This window comes from Bombina bombina, chromosome 3 (genome assembly GCF_027579735.1).
Source record: "Bombina bombina isolate aBomBom1 chromosome 3, aBomBom1.pri, whole genome shotgun sequence".
NCBI lineage: Eukaryota > Metazoa > Chordata > Amphibia > Anura > Bombinatoridae > Bombina > Bombina bombina.
The window spans coordinates 445,953,616-445,973,554 of record NC_069501.1 but is presented as its reverse complement, the minus strand read 5'-3'; the positions used below and the strand labels follow the sequence as shown (position 1 = coordinate 445,973,554).

The 19,939-nt window shown below is 38.5% G+C and overlaps 1 protein-coding gene across 1 annotated transcript in view; it reads left to right on the top strand.

Moving 5' to 3' along the window:
• LOC128652383 (tyrosine-protein phosphatase non-receptor type 22-like) overlaps positions 1–3,003 on the top strand; it is a 180,430-nt gene extending 177,427 nt beyond the window's left edge. The window contains exon 23 of the mRNA XM_053705321.1: positions 1,299–3,003. Coding sequence (XP_053561296.1) covers positions 1,299–1,363 — 65 coding nt within the window. The 3' untranslated portion in view covers positions 1,364–3,003. The remainder of the gene's footprint in view (positions 1–1,298) is intronic.
• The last annotated feature ends 16,936 nt before the right edge of the window (positions 3,004–19,939 follow it).

The following is a 19,939-nucleotide window of genomic DNA, read 5'->3' as shown; positions in this document are numbered from 1 at the left end:
CTCTGAAGTAGAGGCCTCGTTTTCTTCTATAGACGCCACTCGGATACCTAGTTCCAGGATGTCGGATTTGATTTCAGCCAGATTGTTGGTGATTGTAGTTTGAAAACTGTCAAACTTGTCCCATAATTTTTCACAATTGGCATTAATGTCCTGTTTAGACACAAGCATTTTGAGGTCAGCTTTGGTCACTGGGGTGGCATCCCCCGCCGCTGGGTGGGAGTCTGAGTCCGAATCTGCCTCCTCCTCTGTTATAGGTTCAGAGTGTCCTGATACTTTCTCTCCCTTAGATTTAAAAAAGAGACTAGAGGCCTGTGTCTTACTGACAGCTTGTGGTTTATTTTGTTTCCTGAACATATGTGGGTGAAAAATATGAGACCAACACTTAAGACAGCAGCAGGTTATCTAGACCAGTGCTTCTTAAACTAGAGGTTGGGGCCCCTGGGAGTCCCTTAAAAATGTTAGGGGTTCCTGCAAGATTTGATAATGTACTGTGAGTGTTTGTATGCATGTGTATGAGTGTGTGTGTGAGAGAGAGTATTTATGAGTGAGTGTTTGTGTATGAATGAATGAGTAACTTTTTTCTGTATTTTGCTTAAAGTGAGGTAGGTACATAGTTAGTTACCTCTTCAAATGTATGGGCGTTGCTCATCACTGGGGAGAAGCCTACATAGAAGGTCTATACAGTCTAACCATTAGTGATTAGCAATGGCCATGAAAGTTTAATGTACTTATTTATGCTAATAAATAATAATTTGTTTTGGACTGTATTATAATAATGTAGGTCTCAAAAACAAATTCTAAGGGGTCCTAGATGAAAAAAGTTTAAGACGTTGTGCTCTAGAGCAATGGTTTTCAAACCTGTCCTCGGGCCTTCCTAACAGGCCAGATTTTCAGGATTACCTTGGATGAGAGCAGGTAAAATAACCATGGTTACTAATCAGCTATTTCACCTGTGTTCCAGTACAGATATCCTCAAAATGTGGCCTGTTAGGGAGGCCTGAGAACAGGTTTGAAAACCAGTGGTCTAGAGTGACAATTCATGCAATTGCCTATATATTGCAAACTTGCATCTAATTTAATTTGAAATGCACACATTTTATGTCCCTTTTAAAAAAACAACATTTTAAAGCAACATTTTTTTCCTTTAAAAATGACATATGTAGAAAGTTCCATTTCTACATAGCACAATGTAATATTGATTGAAACATTGCTTTATGATGAAAATGCATGTGCCCAAACAAACAAAATAAAGTACAGATTTAGCTCATATACCTTACTTATTTTTAAATTTTTTCTAGATTTTGGGAAGCGGTTTGCAAAACCAAAAGGACCCAGAAATCCACCTGCATCATGGAACCTCTAATTTTGTGAAAATTCAAGAAGTGGCTTTTTCTATAGTAACTTATACAAAACTCTTAGCTGTTACTGTACAAGCAATATGTAACACATTGAAGATTTCTGAGGGTTTTTTTATTTTCCCCAACTGCTGCAAGGCATTATGGTTAAATGTACTGGACTTATTCTGCTGTTTTCTGCACTTGTACATTCAAACACAAAGAGGAGCGCTGGTTAACAAAATAGGAGGTGTCTCTATCAACCTATAAGTAACCTGCTAAACAGTATAAGTCCCTGTAAGCTATTCGGTGTAGCATTCAATTATTTAAACTAAAAATCATTGAATATATATATCAAATACACCATAAAATACAATTAAAAAGAAAGCCAATTTATTACATAAAATACAGCAAAATATTCCGGAAAAAATTATAAAGAGTTACTCAAGCACAAACATATTACAATTGTTACAATGTAGTTACACAGAGAATCTAGATACAGCTAGACAAAAACTTCTTTGTGCAATTTAGTTTAATCCAAAGGGGCATATTTATCAAGCTCCGAATGGAGCTTGATGCCCTGTGTTTCTGGCGAGTCTGCAGGCTCGCCAGAAACAGCAGTTATGAACCAGCGGTCACAAAGACTATGAGCAGGCGGACAGACATCGCCGGAAATCAACCCGATCGAGTATGACCGGGTTGATTGACCACCCCCTGCTGGCGGCCCATTGGCCGCGAGTCTGCAAGGGGCGGCGTATAGCTCGCTGTATTCAGCGAGGTCTGTCGGACCTGATCCGCACTGTTGGATCAGGTCCGACAGACCTTGATAAATAGAGGCCAAAGCCTCAAAAGAATCCAGCAGCAGTTGTATCTAGAGGCAAAAGGAGACAGTGGGTCCCATTACAGGCGGTAAGGAGTTTAAAGAAATGGTGTATTCTAGTACTTACACCGGTTGTTTGCACTCCTGCTTTTAAGGAATCCAAAAGTCTACAGGCAGCTTGAAAACCAAGGCGTCCACAACAAACATGTCTGTAGTGGTAAAATGTCCTTAGAGCTTGTTGTAATTTATATTTTGTTTAGAGAGCCTTTGTATAGAGCTCAGGTGATTCTTGGAAGTGTGTGGGATAGTTACTTTTTAACGGCTATGGATGTATAGCATTTAGCCTATACCAAACACACAGATCGTTGTATTTCCCCTTCCTACACCTGCTCCTCTGGATCAAAGTTTACATTGCTTAATGGAATTGAGCAACGCGTTTCTGAGGTCTTGCTCCTTTCTCAAGCTCGATTTCTGAGGGTTTTTTTTATATTCCCCAACTGCTGCAAGGCATTATGGTTAAATGTACTGGACTTATTTGTTTTGCCATTTTCTGCACTTGTCAATGCTTGAAATAAACAAAAGAAATTAACATAATGGTCATGAAATAGTTGGTTACTTGGACACCGTTTCACTGTTACAAGATATCATTTAAGCAAAAAAACAAGATATCAATTAAGCAAAAAAAAAATAGATAGAGTAATATAAATACAATTTTTTTTCTTATTGATGTCCTGCAAGGTATTGTGTTTAGCTAGTTAACAAAACAAATATTTATAAATCAATTTATATTTTATGCATATGTTATAACTCTTGTTTATATAGTATTAAATATTTATATCGGACATTAAACTTGTGTATTATTTCTTGTCCATACAAAGTCACAGGAACTCCTATAATCATACACTTTTTGAAATTACCACAGAGAGGAGTATTTATTTTCAGTCACAATGTAAATAATTTATTTTTACTTTGTTTGTATGACCATGACCAGCACACTTTAAAAATTTCACTAAATGTATTAAACGTTCGCAAGTACACGAGTTCTAAGTGATTCTATTGCTTTGATCTCACTGTTGTCTAAAGATATTGGAGCGTCATAATTATTCATTTAGTGGTGTTTCTAGGGTAGTGCAATCCACTGACATTCTTTTAAGGGAAAGTATACTATAAAATTGTGTTTCCCTTCATGTGTTTCCAATTACTTTTTTACCCGCTGCAGAGTATAAAATGTATGAGATTTGCTTTTTTAAGGTTAAATTTGTGTATATGAATTAGCTGATTTTGTGTTTTGAAGCCACAACCTAATAAAATGGGTTGAGCTTGTAGGTATAATCAGATCTCATTACTTTATCACATTGCGTAAATATACCTGCTTCTTTATCTTATATCTGTCCATAAACTAATCACCAATACTTGGAGAGAACAATGGAAAATTAACATTTTATTACCTTATCTCTTCTATAACCCACTGGGAGTGTAATTTCTTCTCCTGGCTGTGTTAATACAGCTTGGCCTTGTGGCCAAAAACTTTCAGGATGGGTGGGGATACCACAGGCTAAATAAACTATTTCAAATGCCAATATAAGGGTAATGGAAATACTTGTAAACTATTTAAGACACTCCAGCAGGTAAAGTGGATCATTGGGAAGAAATTAAAGGGGAGAACATTTTTGAGTAAACTGTCCCTTTTAGGAGGTATAGATGGATAGATTAACTCTTTTAGATTCTCTTTGGACTGAGGAGGAGGGTAAAAACTGCCCATCTGGCTACTGTCTTTTCAAACTAGTCCCACCATGAGCCTACAGACTGCAGAAAAACCACAGTGCTCCTGACTCCACCCAAAGAACACTCACAACTCCTCCCACAAGCCTGTACTCTTAAGCCCTAAAAATTGAAATGGGGGGGGGGAGAGAGGAGAGGGTTCCCTCCTCCATAAAATAAATAATAATAAAAAAACTAACTAACTGCATACTGGCAAACTGGTTGCCAGTACCTGAGATGGTGGAAGATGGATGGTGACCAGTGGGAGGGAGATGGTAGGTGTCAGGTAGGAGAGTTATTACTGCACTACAATACATTTTACTCTTAGGTGTGGTGCACAGTTGCAAATAGCAGCCTTTTAATTACCAAATGTCAATGGGAAAGCCATGCATATCTGCCATTTCTGAGCAAGGGGGATCCTAGAGAAACCTTTACAACCACTTGTCTTATAAATCCAGTAGTTGTGTGTAAATCATTTTAGTTTGAAATCCAAAGATTGTGAAAAAGTTAACTTTTTTACATGATGGCATTTGGTGTTCAAATTATGTTCCAATTTTAAATAGATGTAGGAGACATGTATTTAAATTGGCTTAAAGTCAATGGTATTTGGTGAGGATGTTGACCGTACACATCATAGACAGTCTTCTATGTAGAAAGTCTGTTATTTTTGAGCCTTCATGTTCATCAGCTGGGCTTCTTTAAACTACAGTATGTCTTTGGTTCATTTGGGGATATGACACTTCATTCTCCCTCTATGACTTGTAGTTAGGACCTAGGATGACACGCTCGCAGCTGATTGATATGGACCCATTTATCTATGAAACTTTCATTTTTGGGGATCCTTATTTTATAGGCTACTGGAGATATTTTGTCAGTAATGACAAAAGGACCTTTCCATGATGGAAGAAATTTCTTCTCCCTAACCTGATCTCTTCCAAAGTTAAAGATAAACTTTATCATTTATTTCATATTCCTTGTTGGACGTTTTGAGATCATAATAGGTTTTAGTGGCAGTTGCGGATCTTTCTAAATTCCTTTGAGCAAATGCAAAGGCATATTGCAGGTGCTTTCTTAGGTTTTCCACATATTGATGGGTATTGGCAGCGTTTATCAAATTTTGGTCTGATGTACGGTACAGCAGATGCTGAGGTAGAACCATTCTTCTACCAGTCATCAGTTCAAAAGGTGACATCTTGGTAGCACTACTTGGAGTTGCTCTTAATGCCATTAGGACTAGAGGTAGCTTTACATCCCAGTCTTTACCCGTTTCACTCAGAAACATTTTGAGGATTTTAACAATGGACTGGTTGTAACGATCTACACCACCACTTGAGGCAGCTCTATAAGCAATATGGAGCTTTCTTTTTACCCCTAGCATTTTCCACATTTTGGTCATCACTTCACTAGTGAAGTGGGTTCCCCCGATCTGACTCGATTCTTTGGGGCAAACCAAATCTGGAAAACACATGGTTGATGAGCAATGCTGCACATGTTTCAGCACTATTGTTAGGTGCACTGATGCACTCTACCCATTTAGTGAACAGGCATGTCACTGTTAAAGGGACACTGAACCCAAATTTTTTCTTTCGTGATTCAGATAGAGCATGCAATTATAAGCAACTTTCTAATTTACTCCTCTTATCAAATTTTCTTCGTTCACTTGCTATCTTTATTTGAAAAAGAAGGCATCTTAGCTTCTTTTTTGATTCAGGACTATGGACAGCACCTTTTTATTAGTAGATTAATTTATCCACCAATCATCAAGAATAACCCAGGTTATTCACCAAAAATGGGCCGGCATCTAAACTTACATTCTTGCATTTCAAATAAAGATACCAAGAGAATGAAGAAAATTTGATAATAGGAGTAAATTAGAAAGTTTCTTAAAATTGCATGTTCTGTCTGAATCACAAAAGAAAAAAATTGGGTTTAGTGTCCCTTTAACATGTATTTGTTACCTCTTGATGACCTTGTTAATGGACCAATAAAATCAATTTGTATATCTGACCATGGCATTACCATCCCCCTTTTCTGCAATGGCGCTCTATGCGTTGATGCAGTGGGTTGGAACTGTGGACAGATTAGACACCCTTGACAGTAGGTTTGAACATCTTTCAAGATGTGTGGCCAAAAAGCGTAATATTTGAGAATCCATTTTCCCAAGTTATACCAATGCCAGCGACTAGTCTGCACTCATTATCAATAGTGGCATGGTAAGAACAACCATCAACATACACCCAAGGTAATGTTTGACAATTGTCCTCATTGTACATTTTATATGGGGAAAGCAATTTTTCCTCCAGGAAATCATCTTCTGATAATTCTTCCCCAGGATCTCTAGCAGCAGTGTCGTGGAGCTCAGCAAGCCCCTGTGCGACTGGATTCTTTTTATTCTGCTTGTTGCGAATTTCTAAAGGCCAGCCTTGCAAGGAAAGAGTCCACGCTGTTATGCGGCTATTTGACAAATTCCCATCTCTTATTCTCTCACTTTGCAAATATAGCAAAGGCTGGTGGGCCGTTTCTACAATAATTTTATCGCCCTGTATATAGCTGCGGAAATTTTGTAGAGCCCATACAGTAGATAAGAGGGCTTTTTCGCAATCGCTAAATTTTATTTCTACTGGGGATATAGTTTTGCTCGCATAAGCTATGGCTTTGCTTAAATTATCATGCTTCTGGTATAAAACAGCACTCATGCTTACATCCGTGTAACCTATCTCTAAGAAGAAAGGTTTACCACCTTCAGGGTACGCTACGCAAGGTGCTTGAGTGAGTTTTCTTTTCAGCTCTTTTATGGCTGTCTCTTGAGACTCACTCCAGTGCCATTTCACATCCTTCTTTAGAAGCAGTAGTAGTAGTTTAGCTAATTCTGCATAATTATCAATGAATTTGCGAGAATAATTTGTCATACCCAGGAATGATCTCAATTCCTTTAAGTTAGTTGGGTTTTTAGAGTTTACTATAGCTTCCACCTTTTCTTCTGAGGATTTAGCCCTTCAGAAGTAACTTCATGTCCCAAGAAGTTTACACGAGTGCGGCACCATTGAGCTTTTTGTAGGGATAATTTGTCCTGCCCTTTTAAGTTGGCTGAGGACGTGTTTAAGCTCTGCGATGTGTTTTTCAAAGTCTGTGCTTTTGATTAAAACATCATCAACATAAGATAAGGCTCCCCTTTCCAGTGCATCAGGCATAGCCTTACGCATGAATACAGCAAATTCATGTCCAGAATTTATTTATCCAAAAGGGAGTCTCTGAAATGCATATTGGACCTTTTGAAATGAGAATGCCAGCTTATACTGGTCCTCCTCATGTACCTTTATGGTCCAATATCCCTGCGCACAATCAATGGCAGTGAATATTTTGGATCCATGCATCTGTGCAAGGCACTGGTCAATGTATGGTATCGGCCACCCGGACATGTACACTCGTTTGTTTAGCTGTCTTAAGTCAGCACACAAACGCCATTGTCGATTGGGCTTAAGAACACCTAGAATAGGATTATTATAAGAGCTGTGCACCTGTCGTATTATACCCCTTTCTTCCAAGTTCCTTATGATTTCTGCAAGAGAATCATATGAGGCTAAAGGAAGTCTGTATTGTTTAAGACAGGTGGTGCATAAGGATCTGTTTGTATTCTTGCAATGTGCAAGTCTGTAGTACCACAGTCATAAGAATCCCTAGCAAAAATATCCTTGTACTCCATCAGGAGTTCTCACAGCTGTTGGCGTTCATCATCGCTGGAACAGCCATTAGCTAAGGATATTTGCTCTTCGACTATTTGCTGAAATCCAGGAAAGATTTCATGCTGTCCTATTTCATAGGGTTCTTCCAACCTAGAGGTGAGATCCCCTTGATTATAATTTACATCGCCCCCATGACTCTGGGTATTGGGGTAATCTTGCTGTTTGATCAGCTGATCAAATACTAGAGAGGCTTCTTCAATTTTACAGATGCCTTCCTCTGAGCTGAAGGGATAAATAGACTGAATATTAAATAGACCCTCTGGCATAGATGCAAAGGATTGTTCTATTAATTGTTCTTCAGTTAAGTATCCTTCAGGTATTAGCCCAATTATATTATTCTGGAATCCAAAAGTCTAATAACTTGATTCCAGTGCATATCCTATAGTAGTTCCCTTGGATAATGTTATATTCTGTGGGGTCATGTTATGTACAATAACATGTATTGGAATAGTTCCAATATTCACCAAAGGAGTGTGGGCCATAGTAACACCCAGATTTTGTATTCTATGGGAGAGGCAAATTAGTGTTTCAGAAGTTTTTAATTTCTGATCTCTCTTTACCTGTAATGGTAAAAGAAATTTATCATCCCCGGTAGGAATTATAACATCGCTAGACACCTGCATATTCACAGCATATGGCAATTGCTGGTTTGATTTCAGGGCTGTATTTTCATCCTGAAATACTTCAGGGTCCCCCTTTAATCTGCTCCAGAGGCAAGAGTTAATCAAATCTATTTGTATGGCATATCTATGCAAGATATCATTGCCAATGTATATTTGATTATGGGGAGTATTTAAAACTAAAAACAGGTGCTTCACTGACTTATTACCTATAGAAACAGATAATAAGCACTTAGCTGTGATGTTATAGCTTTCAAACTTGTCATCCAGGCCGTTGACACAGTGGTTTTGGGGAGAAAGATATTTAATCACTTTAGGTTCAGCTATCTGCGCTAATAAGCCTTCACTTATATAGCTAGCTTCCTGTTTTAAACTCAACTTGGCATATTTTGTTGCACCAAGGTCATGCATTTGTATAGGGATAAATAGATCCTCTTTAACTCTCTCAATACCTGTGAGGTATTGAGCGTGGCATCCCCCTTAGGGATTTTATGATCCCCCTTGTGGAGAGATATGGTTAATACATCGCCGTCTAAAGAAATATTTGCACTCTTTCCAGGCAAAATTTTAAAAGTATTACCATCAGAGCCACTTAAAGGAGTCTGATCATCTATTTGTAAAATAGTGATTTCAGGTACAGAGTTATTCCTGAAATGAATCTCCACAGCATCTGGTTTCTCTTCCACCACGTGACAGTTATGTCGGGGGCGAGATATACCAGATTTCTCATAATTGATAGGCCTTTTAACTTGTGACCAAATTACATTATTTATGCAATCAATTATGGTGCTTAATCGCTTCAGGAGATCACTACCAATAATTAAACGATCAGTTGGCAGATCCACTATAATGACAGGGTGTCTTATGACCCTGTTCCCCAATTTAAATTTTAACCAGGCAGTACCGTAAACATTTAGGGAGTCACCCCCAACTCCTATTAGAGAACCATCAAATTCTTTTATTTTAGGTTTGTGGGGTGTTAGCTCATTTAGCTGTGTGTAGTACCTGTGGGATAAAATAGTTGCCTGAGATCCAGTATCAATTAATCCCATGATAGGGTTGGAGACTGAATCTTGCAGCTCAGCTAATACATAATATCTCCCTGCAGTTTCTACCATTTCACACATAAAATTTGCATTATTGTACATCTGTGGGCTTCGCCATGTGTTACCTGAATCATCCCTGTTTTCCCATGCAGAAGGAATTTCATACCTACTGGTTTCCTTTATGACAGGGTCGGCTGGATTCTTGCGTACTGCATCTGTGGAAATAAGGTTAAGAGAACACTGCAAAGGGAAAGATTGGTTAATGCTTTCAGGCCGAGGTTGCTCGTCATCACAGCTAAATCGTCCATTTCCGGTCTGTGGGGAGAGAACATGATTAGTATCATTGACATTTATCATTACACTTTGTATATCTCTCCCCTCCCTTTCAGGTGATACTGCAGTATTTATGACTGTGCCTGTGGTCCACTGCTGACCACTGGCTGTACCCCTAAAAAAATATTGTTTGGTTGCTGAGCCGTAGAAGGTTGACTCATATTAGCGAATTGTTCGCTCAACCGATTTAATTGGGTAAAAAGCATATCTACCTGATTGTACAAGTTACCTCTACCCCTGGGCCTATCTCTTGATGCCCCATAATAATGATTCCTGGACCGTTGGGTTCCCTAAGAATCAGGGCCGCTACTTCTATTCTGGCGTGGTTGCCCCTGGGGTTCAGATTGTTCGGTATTAGTACTTTGGTGAGTATTATATACTTGGGGTGTCTAGTTACCCTGAGAATATCTTCGCCATCTATTGTATCTACCCTTGCGCGGATACCAATTATTTGGTGAGTATTCTCTTTGTGAGTAATTATTCACCTGATTATGTCCCCCACTTTGGTTATAGTCTCTCTGCGCCTCAGCCCGTGTTGGGGGAGGGGCAGAGTTAAACCTCTGTGGAGATGGCCTGTTTTGACTGGCCACCTCCGCGTAGGTTTTCTTTTTAGACTCCAAATTGAGGGGGCAAGGTGATACTCTAGTTTCTGCCACAATTTGGGGTTTTGATTCCCTTTTCACTCCCTGTTCACTGGACTGCTGAATAGAGTATAATTTTGTACTCTCTTTGATCAGCCATTCCAATGAGCAGTCCTCATCAAAATCTCTAGCAAAGTTAATTTTGATGGGTGTAGGCAGTGCTTCAAAAAATAAATTTACAAATTCTGAGCAATCAAATCTGGGATTATCTTCAGCCATACTGTACGCATTCTTCAATTCAGAAAGGAACTCGATGGGACTTTGATTCGCACTACATTTTAAACCATATACCGCTATGTTCGCAGCAGTTTTAGTGCGATGTTGCCCGAATTCTTTTCTGCATTGTCGTTTTATTTTACTCCAGGAATGAATATTCATATCCTTTAGTGAAGTAAAGAATTTGTGATGTTTACTGTCAAATACCCAGGGCAGAAATTCAAGTTTTAATTTCTCACTTGTAACATTCATTATAGCTAATGCATTTTCAAAAGCCTCTAAGTGATCAATTACAGAGTTTGTTCCCTTATTGGAGAATATAGGTACTGCACCCTGTATGAAAGTAATTATTTTATGGGAGTCGTAGACCTTATTAGACTTACTTTGGGATTCTCTATTAGAGTTTCCCTCACCCTCACCAGCTGAGTTACAGAAGTTCCCTGGATTTACATTATTAGGTGACTGCCTATTTAGGAAATCTATTTCTGACCCAATAGGGGTCATTTGTCTACACTCTTCCATATATTTCTGTACCTCGTCCGTGACGCGTTCTCTACGGGAGTTAGCATTATCTGCATTATTCTCACTGTTAACATAGGGGTTTTCATTATGGTGATATGACCTTTTTAAATCAATTAGTTCTCTCTGGCTTTGCGCAAGCTGTTTATTTAACTCTTGTATCCGTGCTAGTAAGTGTATGTTATGCTTATCTAAGGTGGTTAGGTTATGGGCAAACTCATCCATTTTATTATTGGCTATTTTTAAATCCTCTTCGCATCTGCGTGAGGAACGAATACTACTTTCTAGCTCCTGTATTTGCAATTGTTTGTCTATGACACAAAGTGACATTTCGTCAATAATGCATATCACAAGGGGCCAAGATTTTAGTATTAGTTCGTCTCGCTTTTTGAGAGTCTTGCATTGATTAATCATTAATAATTCTTGGAAAAATTCATTGTTTTCATTCCACATATTATTAACGGCAATATTTTTAGCCTTAATTTCAAGCATATCCATAAAATCATCTAATTCATCCGCAATATTAAACTTCTCTTTAATGTGACTTATAATGTCTTTCTTAAGGACCTGGCCTCTAGTAATGGGTATTGTGATGGGACCATTTTCAACGCTATGTACAGAATTAAATGAGTCACTCCTAGTGATAGACATTATTATATTGGTTTAGTATTTAGTTACAATTTTTACCAATAAAAAGAGAAATGAAAAAAAATTATATTTAAAAAAAAATAATAATATTAATTTTGAAATATGAAAAATTTATATTTTTATGAATTTTGAAATATGAAAAATTAATATTTTTTATGAATTTTGAAATATGAAAAATTAATATTTTTATTAATTTTTCAAAAATTAATCTTTAGCAATATTTCAAAATGTCAATATCAATCTCGAAATATGAACATCAAAAACTATGTTATCTTTTAATTAGGATAAACATGTCTTCATTCAGCTAAAACTATTTGGCAAGGGGGGTTTGTTTTATATTAGAATAGAACTGTTGTCTTCAGAATTTATGAGATGCAGTATAGATGGCTTCAGAGCAGAAATAGGGGTCAGCGATCATCTGATAGGTATTTTAAATTCACGCCTCAGCGGGACATCCTTTGAAAACAGTCCTCTTTTTACAGATGTGGAATATATAGAATATACAGATGATTATCTTTGAGGTAATCTATTTTTTTTTCTCTGGAATGGTTGTTTAAATTAAATACACCAAATGTTCTAATGTCCTCACTTGTGTGTTTAGAATAACTTTGCATACTAAGTGGGGGGAGAGCTGAACATGAGTGAAATAATTTTTTTCTGAATGAAATGAATCATTTGCTACTGACTAGCCAAATATATGATTAAATATATTTATTAACCTTAAAATATATGATTAAATATATATTTTTATTAACCTTACATATACCTTGACACTGTGGCAGACTCTAGCTACCCCGACTGAGTAACTCTGCCAGAGGGTCCTTCCTTTGCCTGCAACAGGCTGCTATGTAGCCCAGGAAAGTGATTTTAGCTGGAGCCAACCCAAATAACTAGACACACTAGCATTCAGGTTAAACAGGAACTGATTTTATTGAAAACACACACTCCTTTTATACAGACAGCTCATCTTGATAAGACCCTGGATAATCCCACTATTTTCCCGCTATTCCCGCCCCTCCAGACTGACCGGCACCTCCATAGGAGCCACAGTCCCACATAATCTCAATACCTAGGGGTGATGGATTTGTGGTGATCACGGTGGAGTGGCGACACTTCCAGGGTGTCATTTTAAAGCTCTCTCTCGGTCCCCAGATTTCACAGTCCAAAAATCAGCATGATTTGTTACTAGGGACCGGAGTTACAGTCCGTTGAAGTTATGGGGTTAGGAGTGTCCAAAACCCCCGGTTCCCAAAGGAGCTCCCCTCCGGTCATTTCCCCACCTCTGGTCTTCCCTAGGGGCTACTAATCCCCAAAAGAGCGGAGCTCTGGGGCACATGGTTGCTGGAACGACCAGGGGTAAAGTTAGCGGGTGTCCTGCTGTCCTGTGGCCGACCGGGAGTTCCAGGAGCCTGGGAAGCCTGAGAGGTGTTAGGCGGGTGTCCGTTGTGAGGCGGCTGACTGGGAGTTCCAGGAGCCCGGCCAGCCTAGGAGGGTTTTCCTGGTCATACACCAGCTAAACAAGTTTGGAACACAAAACCAGGCAACCAAAAGCTTCCAGAGATTATGGTTGCTCTGAGGAGCCCAAAACCACTGAGAAACAACAGGGGTGAGGTTGTAGGGGGTGTCGGGTAGCATTAGCTGTCTGGTATCCATGACACCTATCTCTTGAGATGTTGTTAGATTAAATTGTTCAAAGATAATCTGAGTGTGTATCATTTTAATAAACATGGATAAGGAAGGTGCTTTTCTACACTTCCCATTCTTTAGGATTAAATTGCGGCCTATCATAATAAAGGTATTGATTAAATTAGATTCTTGTCTATTTGATTGTGTATGTAAGAAAATGATCTCCTTTGGATGTATTGTAATTTGAAGTTCCATGGTTTTGTTTAACCAAGAAAAAACTTTTTTCCAAAATTGGTTAATTTTTGGGCAAGCCCACAGACAATGCATGATATCCGCCTGACGAAAGTTACATCTAGTACATGTTATAATCTCATTTTTTTCCACTTGGCTAATCTCCGAGGAGTAATATAAGCATTATTTAACAGTTTAGTATGCGATTCCTTCCATGTATTAGATATTGGTGCTTTCCTAATCCATTGGATACTGTAGTTTAGATCTGTAACCTCAATTTCAGGAAAATGGTTTACCCAATTAGCCTGAAGTACATCAAGAAAATCTTTACCATATTTGGTTAAGCATATTTTGTAGAGGGAGGAAGACGAATGGCGGCCCTTTTGGTATAGTCTAATGTAGTCCCCCAATTCTCCTAGCCGACACGACCTTTGTATAATTTCTCTATTATCGGCTAGTGTCTGATTTGCATATATGCAAAAATATATTTATTTGAAATATTATATTCACGCGAAATAACTTCAAAAGGTTTAATCTGGGACTAGCAACACAGGCCTTGGTAAGAGCCACAGCAGGTCATGGGGGACTGAACGCAGGTGGAAGAATCGAATACAGATAGAATCAAGCTACCCGCTGAGTCACGCTCATAACAAGCTGTGCTTTGGCTGCCATATTAGTTATGGGTTAAGGTAGAGTACCGCTCAGGTGCCCCAGAGAACTGCTGGTCCAGTGCGGAAATTGCCAGGAAGCAGAATTTAATATTTTCAAATATTACTCCATCCAAAAAAAATGAAATAAAAGAAGATAAGACAAAAGGGGGTGGAGCCAACTGCTGAAGCGACTAGCAGCACATTGCAGGAGCTCCTGGCTTTAATATTGAAGATAGAGTTTCCTGGGACTAATCCTTAAATATTTGTGAACTCAAGCCCAGATCCCCAGCCGAGGGCACATACTACAGTCTCCAAACAGGCTGAGAAGACAATTTACATATTAAAGCCAGGACGCTGTTCGAACTAACTAGGAGGCAGCTGTAGCTGACATAGAAGACGCTACCTTTATTACAGTGTTCTGTCGGTGAAATCTCCCTCTCAAGACAATGTTGGTGGATGCACTTGAGGACAGACTTTGTAACTCACTAAGAGATCATATGCTAGGTCTATACTTGGTACTCATGAAGTGGCATGAGAAAATTGATGTGCGTCACTTCTCAAGATGGCGTTGGGTCACAGCTCAATACTCATACCCCGTTGGAGCCCTGCATTACATCTGATGACAAGTGGATTGATTTGAAAAACAGCAAAAAGGAGACTTACCCACCAAGCGCTCATAGGCTGCCCCGACAGATCCACTATCCAAATCTTACCTAGCTAGAGAGCGCAGTCTTTCCTGACAACATAGCCCAAAAGGGCGAAATAAAGTCGGCTTGAGATATTGAGACTGCAGCTAGGGGACTTCTTGCCCTCACTTACCCACCGGCAGCTACAACTTCAGTGTGTGAGAAAGACGGCCCCAATTGTGTGATTACGGTGACAGGGAAACTACAAAACGGCAATAGACAGCTGGGTTTATTCCCGATTCTACAGACGTCTCAGCCAGAGAAGAACAATACTATGCGTTATACGAATAACTGGTGTGGGGTAGTGTAACATATTTACGGAACTTACACTGTGGTGAGTGGAAATGGGGTGTGATGAGGCCCTTCTTGCGCTCCCATAACTTTTAAAAAAATGCCCACCGAGTCCTTGCATTACACCCTCTTATTGACCAGAACTTTTTTTGAGGACCTTGTTCTGAAGTTTTCAGCTCAAGTTTGATATGGGGACTTAATGTCTAAGATAACAATTACTCCAGCGTTTCCCTTACCTGTTTTATTAGCCTGTCTTATGAAGCTGATAGTAGGCTTTCCATTATGTTTCTATATTTATTGTTATTTTTATTTTTTCTCACTCCATTTACAGTAATTTTATTGTAGTAACTTTGACATTGCTAACCTCTCATATTGGTTCTGTTTTATACTTTATTAGGTTTGCGATGGGTCGTTGTTTATGCATGATCTTTGTTTATGTTTGGAATATGCATCAGCTATATGCCCTTACTTGCTGTAGATTAGTAGCAAATACTATAGCCTGAACGGCGGTTTTAATTTTTACAGACAATGACACAACCAGCTGTATGGTATACACCCTCCTGTTATAGGCTATATTATATGGAAGACACAAGTGAAGATATACTATTTTGTACAACTTCTTCTGCTGTAAGGTAGCTATGGGGCATGGGCTAATAGTTTACAAAAACTACATAATTGATTATTTAAGCCCCACTGCATAGACTAGCGATTCTACAGAGGAAAGGCAGACATACACTGGACTGTTCTCTGGGTAGGTTTCAACATTTTGGTGTACAGGTAGTTACTTTATTGAGAAAATAGATAATAATATTTTAAGTCATTAGAGCCTGCGTTCATTTGAATGTAATCTGTTTCCCTTTTTACCCTCTGCTGCTCATATCCTCCCTAGCCCACTAGATGGCAGTAAAGGCTCATAAGATTTCCCAGCCATGTCTAAGATACTGGTAAGAACGATATTTATTCCCTCCAACCCTCTGAACCAAGTACGGGATACTTGGTCATTGTTATGTGTAATTTAGTCTATACATATTCTAGGGGAATATCTGTTAATTATATATTGATGATCTTTGTTTTAAAAAATATATTTGCACAAAGCCTATAGAGTACGATCCAATGTTTTGTACTTTATTATCTTTGACACCCTTTAAGGTTGCCTTTGTGAGGGTTATATTTACTCCCACTGCAGAGAATCTCCTCTGAGTGAAACAGGTACCTGTTGCTGGACAATAGGGCCTTCAGTTTTCTTAATGGGTTCACGCAGTTAGGCTTTATGCAGGCCTGTACAAGGCACTTGCCGTAATGACAATGCCCAGATATATTTCTAGTATTACTTGACACACGCCTATTTCGCTATGGATCCCTGTACACACTATAATTGTATATACTTTATTAGGGTTAATAATATTTTAGAATTTCCTAATAATATACTGGGGATATTAATATAGAAGGGGTAGAATAGGAAGCACGGCTATCAACATGAGCTGATATACTTATAAAGGACATCATACAGTATGTGTTAATAGAATCATCACAACATAGGTTATATACTGGCTAGGTACACTGGACACATGGAGACCGATATTAGTTAATTGCCTGCGGCCGAGGCAGCTATATCTGTTTTATATATAATTATATAGTTGAAATGGGGTTTCATAGCTTCATATTATCAGAGGATTATTGAGATCCTTAGATTCTACTGTAGTTAAGCCTTCTCTGTAGGCTAGGAGCGCCCTATGATGTATCCCTATTATAGACTAAATACTGGTATGTGCTTTGTGTCTCTTTTTATTCAGTGTCCCCATAATATATAATGTACTCACCCTCAAGATATTGAAAAACCTTCAATAGACCTCCCCAAGCTATTGTTAAGTAGATATACTCTTATATATCGCAAATATCAATTGCCGTGGGCAATTGTAAGAATGTACTTGAGTAGCACTCACCAGCAATTAATCTATTTAGGTCCAATGCTACCATAGGTAAAGAAGCCCAAAGAGGGGCGAATAAAACTTAACTTTTATTATATTGATTAAAATCTTTACAACACATTAAAATTGACAAAGCCTTCGTGGCGAAACATGTCAGGGCAGTTGGAGAACTTTTCTCCTTTTTAACTTAACAAACAGTGTGATTTGGTGTATGAATGTCTAACTAGAAAATAATTTAAAATGGTATATGTGTGAGAAAGTGTGTGCAATCGAGATCCTCTAGCTATATACAAGCTGCTAATTGTTGGTATCAGCACCTTACTAATCGCTACCGTAAAAATAGACATAACACGAATTAATCTATTACGGTAAAAGGGCTTCACAGCTACCATAACCTAGAATATTAAGTGATCTATTTATTTATACTACAAGCTGGGGAGGCTAAACGGCAATACCAATTTTACCATCTAGGCTAAAATAACCGCTTAGCTACTCCATTAACGGTAACTACAGATAGCCTCCGGTTAAAAAAGCTATATACTCCCAAACCAGCATATAACACTGGGGAGAAAGATTAGATCAAATCTGGGGGTCAATATAGACAGTAATGACTGGCGAAGTATACTGTTAACTTTAATCTTATGAAAAGGAATCTATAGGTGTATCCTTGACGCTACGAAAGCCTGTGTATATATAACCAAGTAGGGGCAGTTATCTGACATCACAGTTGTAGAAATCAGCCACTCTGACATATAGGAGGTCAGTATCCAGTCAAGCAATAATTTCTGAATACTACCACTGTCATTCGACAGCTAAGTTCTGCCGCTCTCGTCACTAAGGCTCTCACCTAGATACTAAGCATTATTACACGAGTATAAGCACCGCACACTATAACATATATTAGCCTGCACAAAGTATTTCATCCAGTATTAAATAAACCAATATCGTACCGGACCTATATGTATATTTAGCTCTCTGTATGGAATCATACTAACATTTGTTGGCACCTATAAACAATTCGAATTAACCTAGAGAGCTATCCATACACAAGTACAGAATATTTGCAATATCAGATTAATACTGGAGTACGCCTAATCTGATCCTCCCTATAAGTAGGGGAATACTTTCGAACCCACGTATATAAGTGGGTATAACGATTTCTCTAAAAAGGCGTGCTATATCGCCCCCCAGATATCGCCTCACAATATAAGCATATCTACCTAACCCAGTACGATGCAGCTGACAGTCCCCCCAGTACAGTCAGTAAGGTGGTAATTCTATTTCATTTTCCAACATAGGAGTGGCAAATAGCTGGTGGGGACCGTTACAGTTTGGTTCCCAAAAATTAAAATTATTATTCACACTCCTCACACTGAGGACTGACACAACTATTGGTGGATCAGCTACACCTGAGATATAACTCAGGATCTCATATATAAAAGGGTGACACCCGAGGTACATTGTAGCACCCCACAATAGTGAGGATATTCTCCCCTGAATTTACCAGAATATATAAATGGTTAACTCCTTCCTTGGAGCAGCATTCCCTCACCTCACACTGTTTGTGAATTTTAATGTGTTGTAAATATTTTAATCAATATAATAAAAGTTAAGTTTTATTCGCCCCTCTTTGGGCTTCTTTACCTATGGTAGCATTGGACCTAAATAGATTAATTGCTGGTGAGTGCTACTCAAGTACATTCTTACAATTGCCCACGGCAATTGATATTTGCGAGTTAGTCTTTCCCTATGTACAGCACCCAGTCTCCCTAATTACTATTGGTATTTCTCATATTCTGAGAAGAAATCCGAAAACCAGTGGGACACAGCGTTAGTAGTGCCGTCGTCTTTTTCTTGTCAGTTTCTCATACTCTTATATATGTACGTAGACTCCTCTACTACATGAAAGTAGTTGGGGATTTCTGTACGCAATAGATAATAACCTCTCATTGAGATCCATATTGTATATACCCTCATATACCAATACATGGTTTGTGTCAAAGTATTGCCTACCTATTTTAATCTACTAGTTTACAATGCCTCTAGTAAAGCCTAGGGTGAGCTCAGAGGATCCCAAATGTATGTAACACTCTAGTTATAAGCTATATACTCTAAGTACTGGGCCCTCCCATATAGCTTTGCTCCCCATACCCCGTCCCCTCTCTCCTTCCTCCTGACTTGAGAGGTAATCTTCCTCTCAAAAGAATCTGTACTATTACTATTATTGAATAATACCTGAAATACTATCCCTTGTCCCCCCACCCTTTTTTCCTGAACGGGGAAGAATTCTTCCTCTCAAACAGCATCCCTAGTACTGAGCTATGTTATTAAACACTCCCAGGAACCCCTAGCCCACTTCCTTACACCTCTGAGCTTACCATGTAGGCGAAGGAAAATGAATCCTGTAGAATTCTATCTTAGTTTTCATGTATGTTTAAATACTATCCAATGCTATGAATAATACCACTTGAGATGTAATATGGACTTTTGTTTATTACTATCTAGAATTTGAGTTTAAAAAAAACAAACCTTTCTGTTCCCAGGATCTAAAAACCTGCGATTTTAACTCTGGGATGAAGTTTGGGTTACCACTAATTGTAAGGAAAGGAGAAATTTGATAATTTATTCCTAGCGTAGTGCATAGCATCTGCCAAGTAATAATAGTGTTCCATATTATAACTCTACTTTGAATATTTGCTGGAAGTTGGTTTTTCTTCCAGTGTAGCACTGCGTTGAGTGAAAAACGCGATATTAAGTTTTCTTCAAGTTTATAATATGTTAAATAGTTCTCTTTGGTAACCCAGTCCACTGCATATCTGGCTAAGGTAATGATGTTATAAGATTTA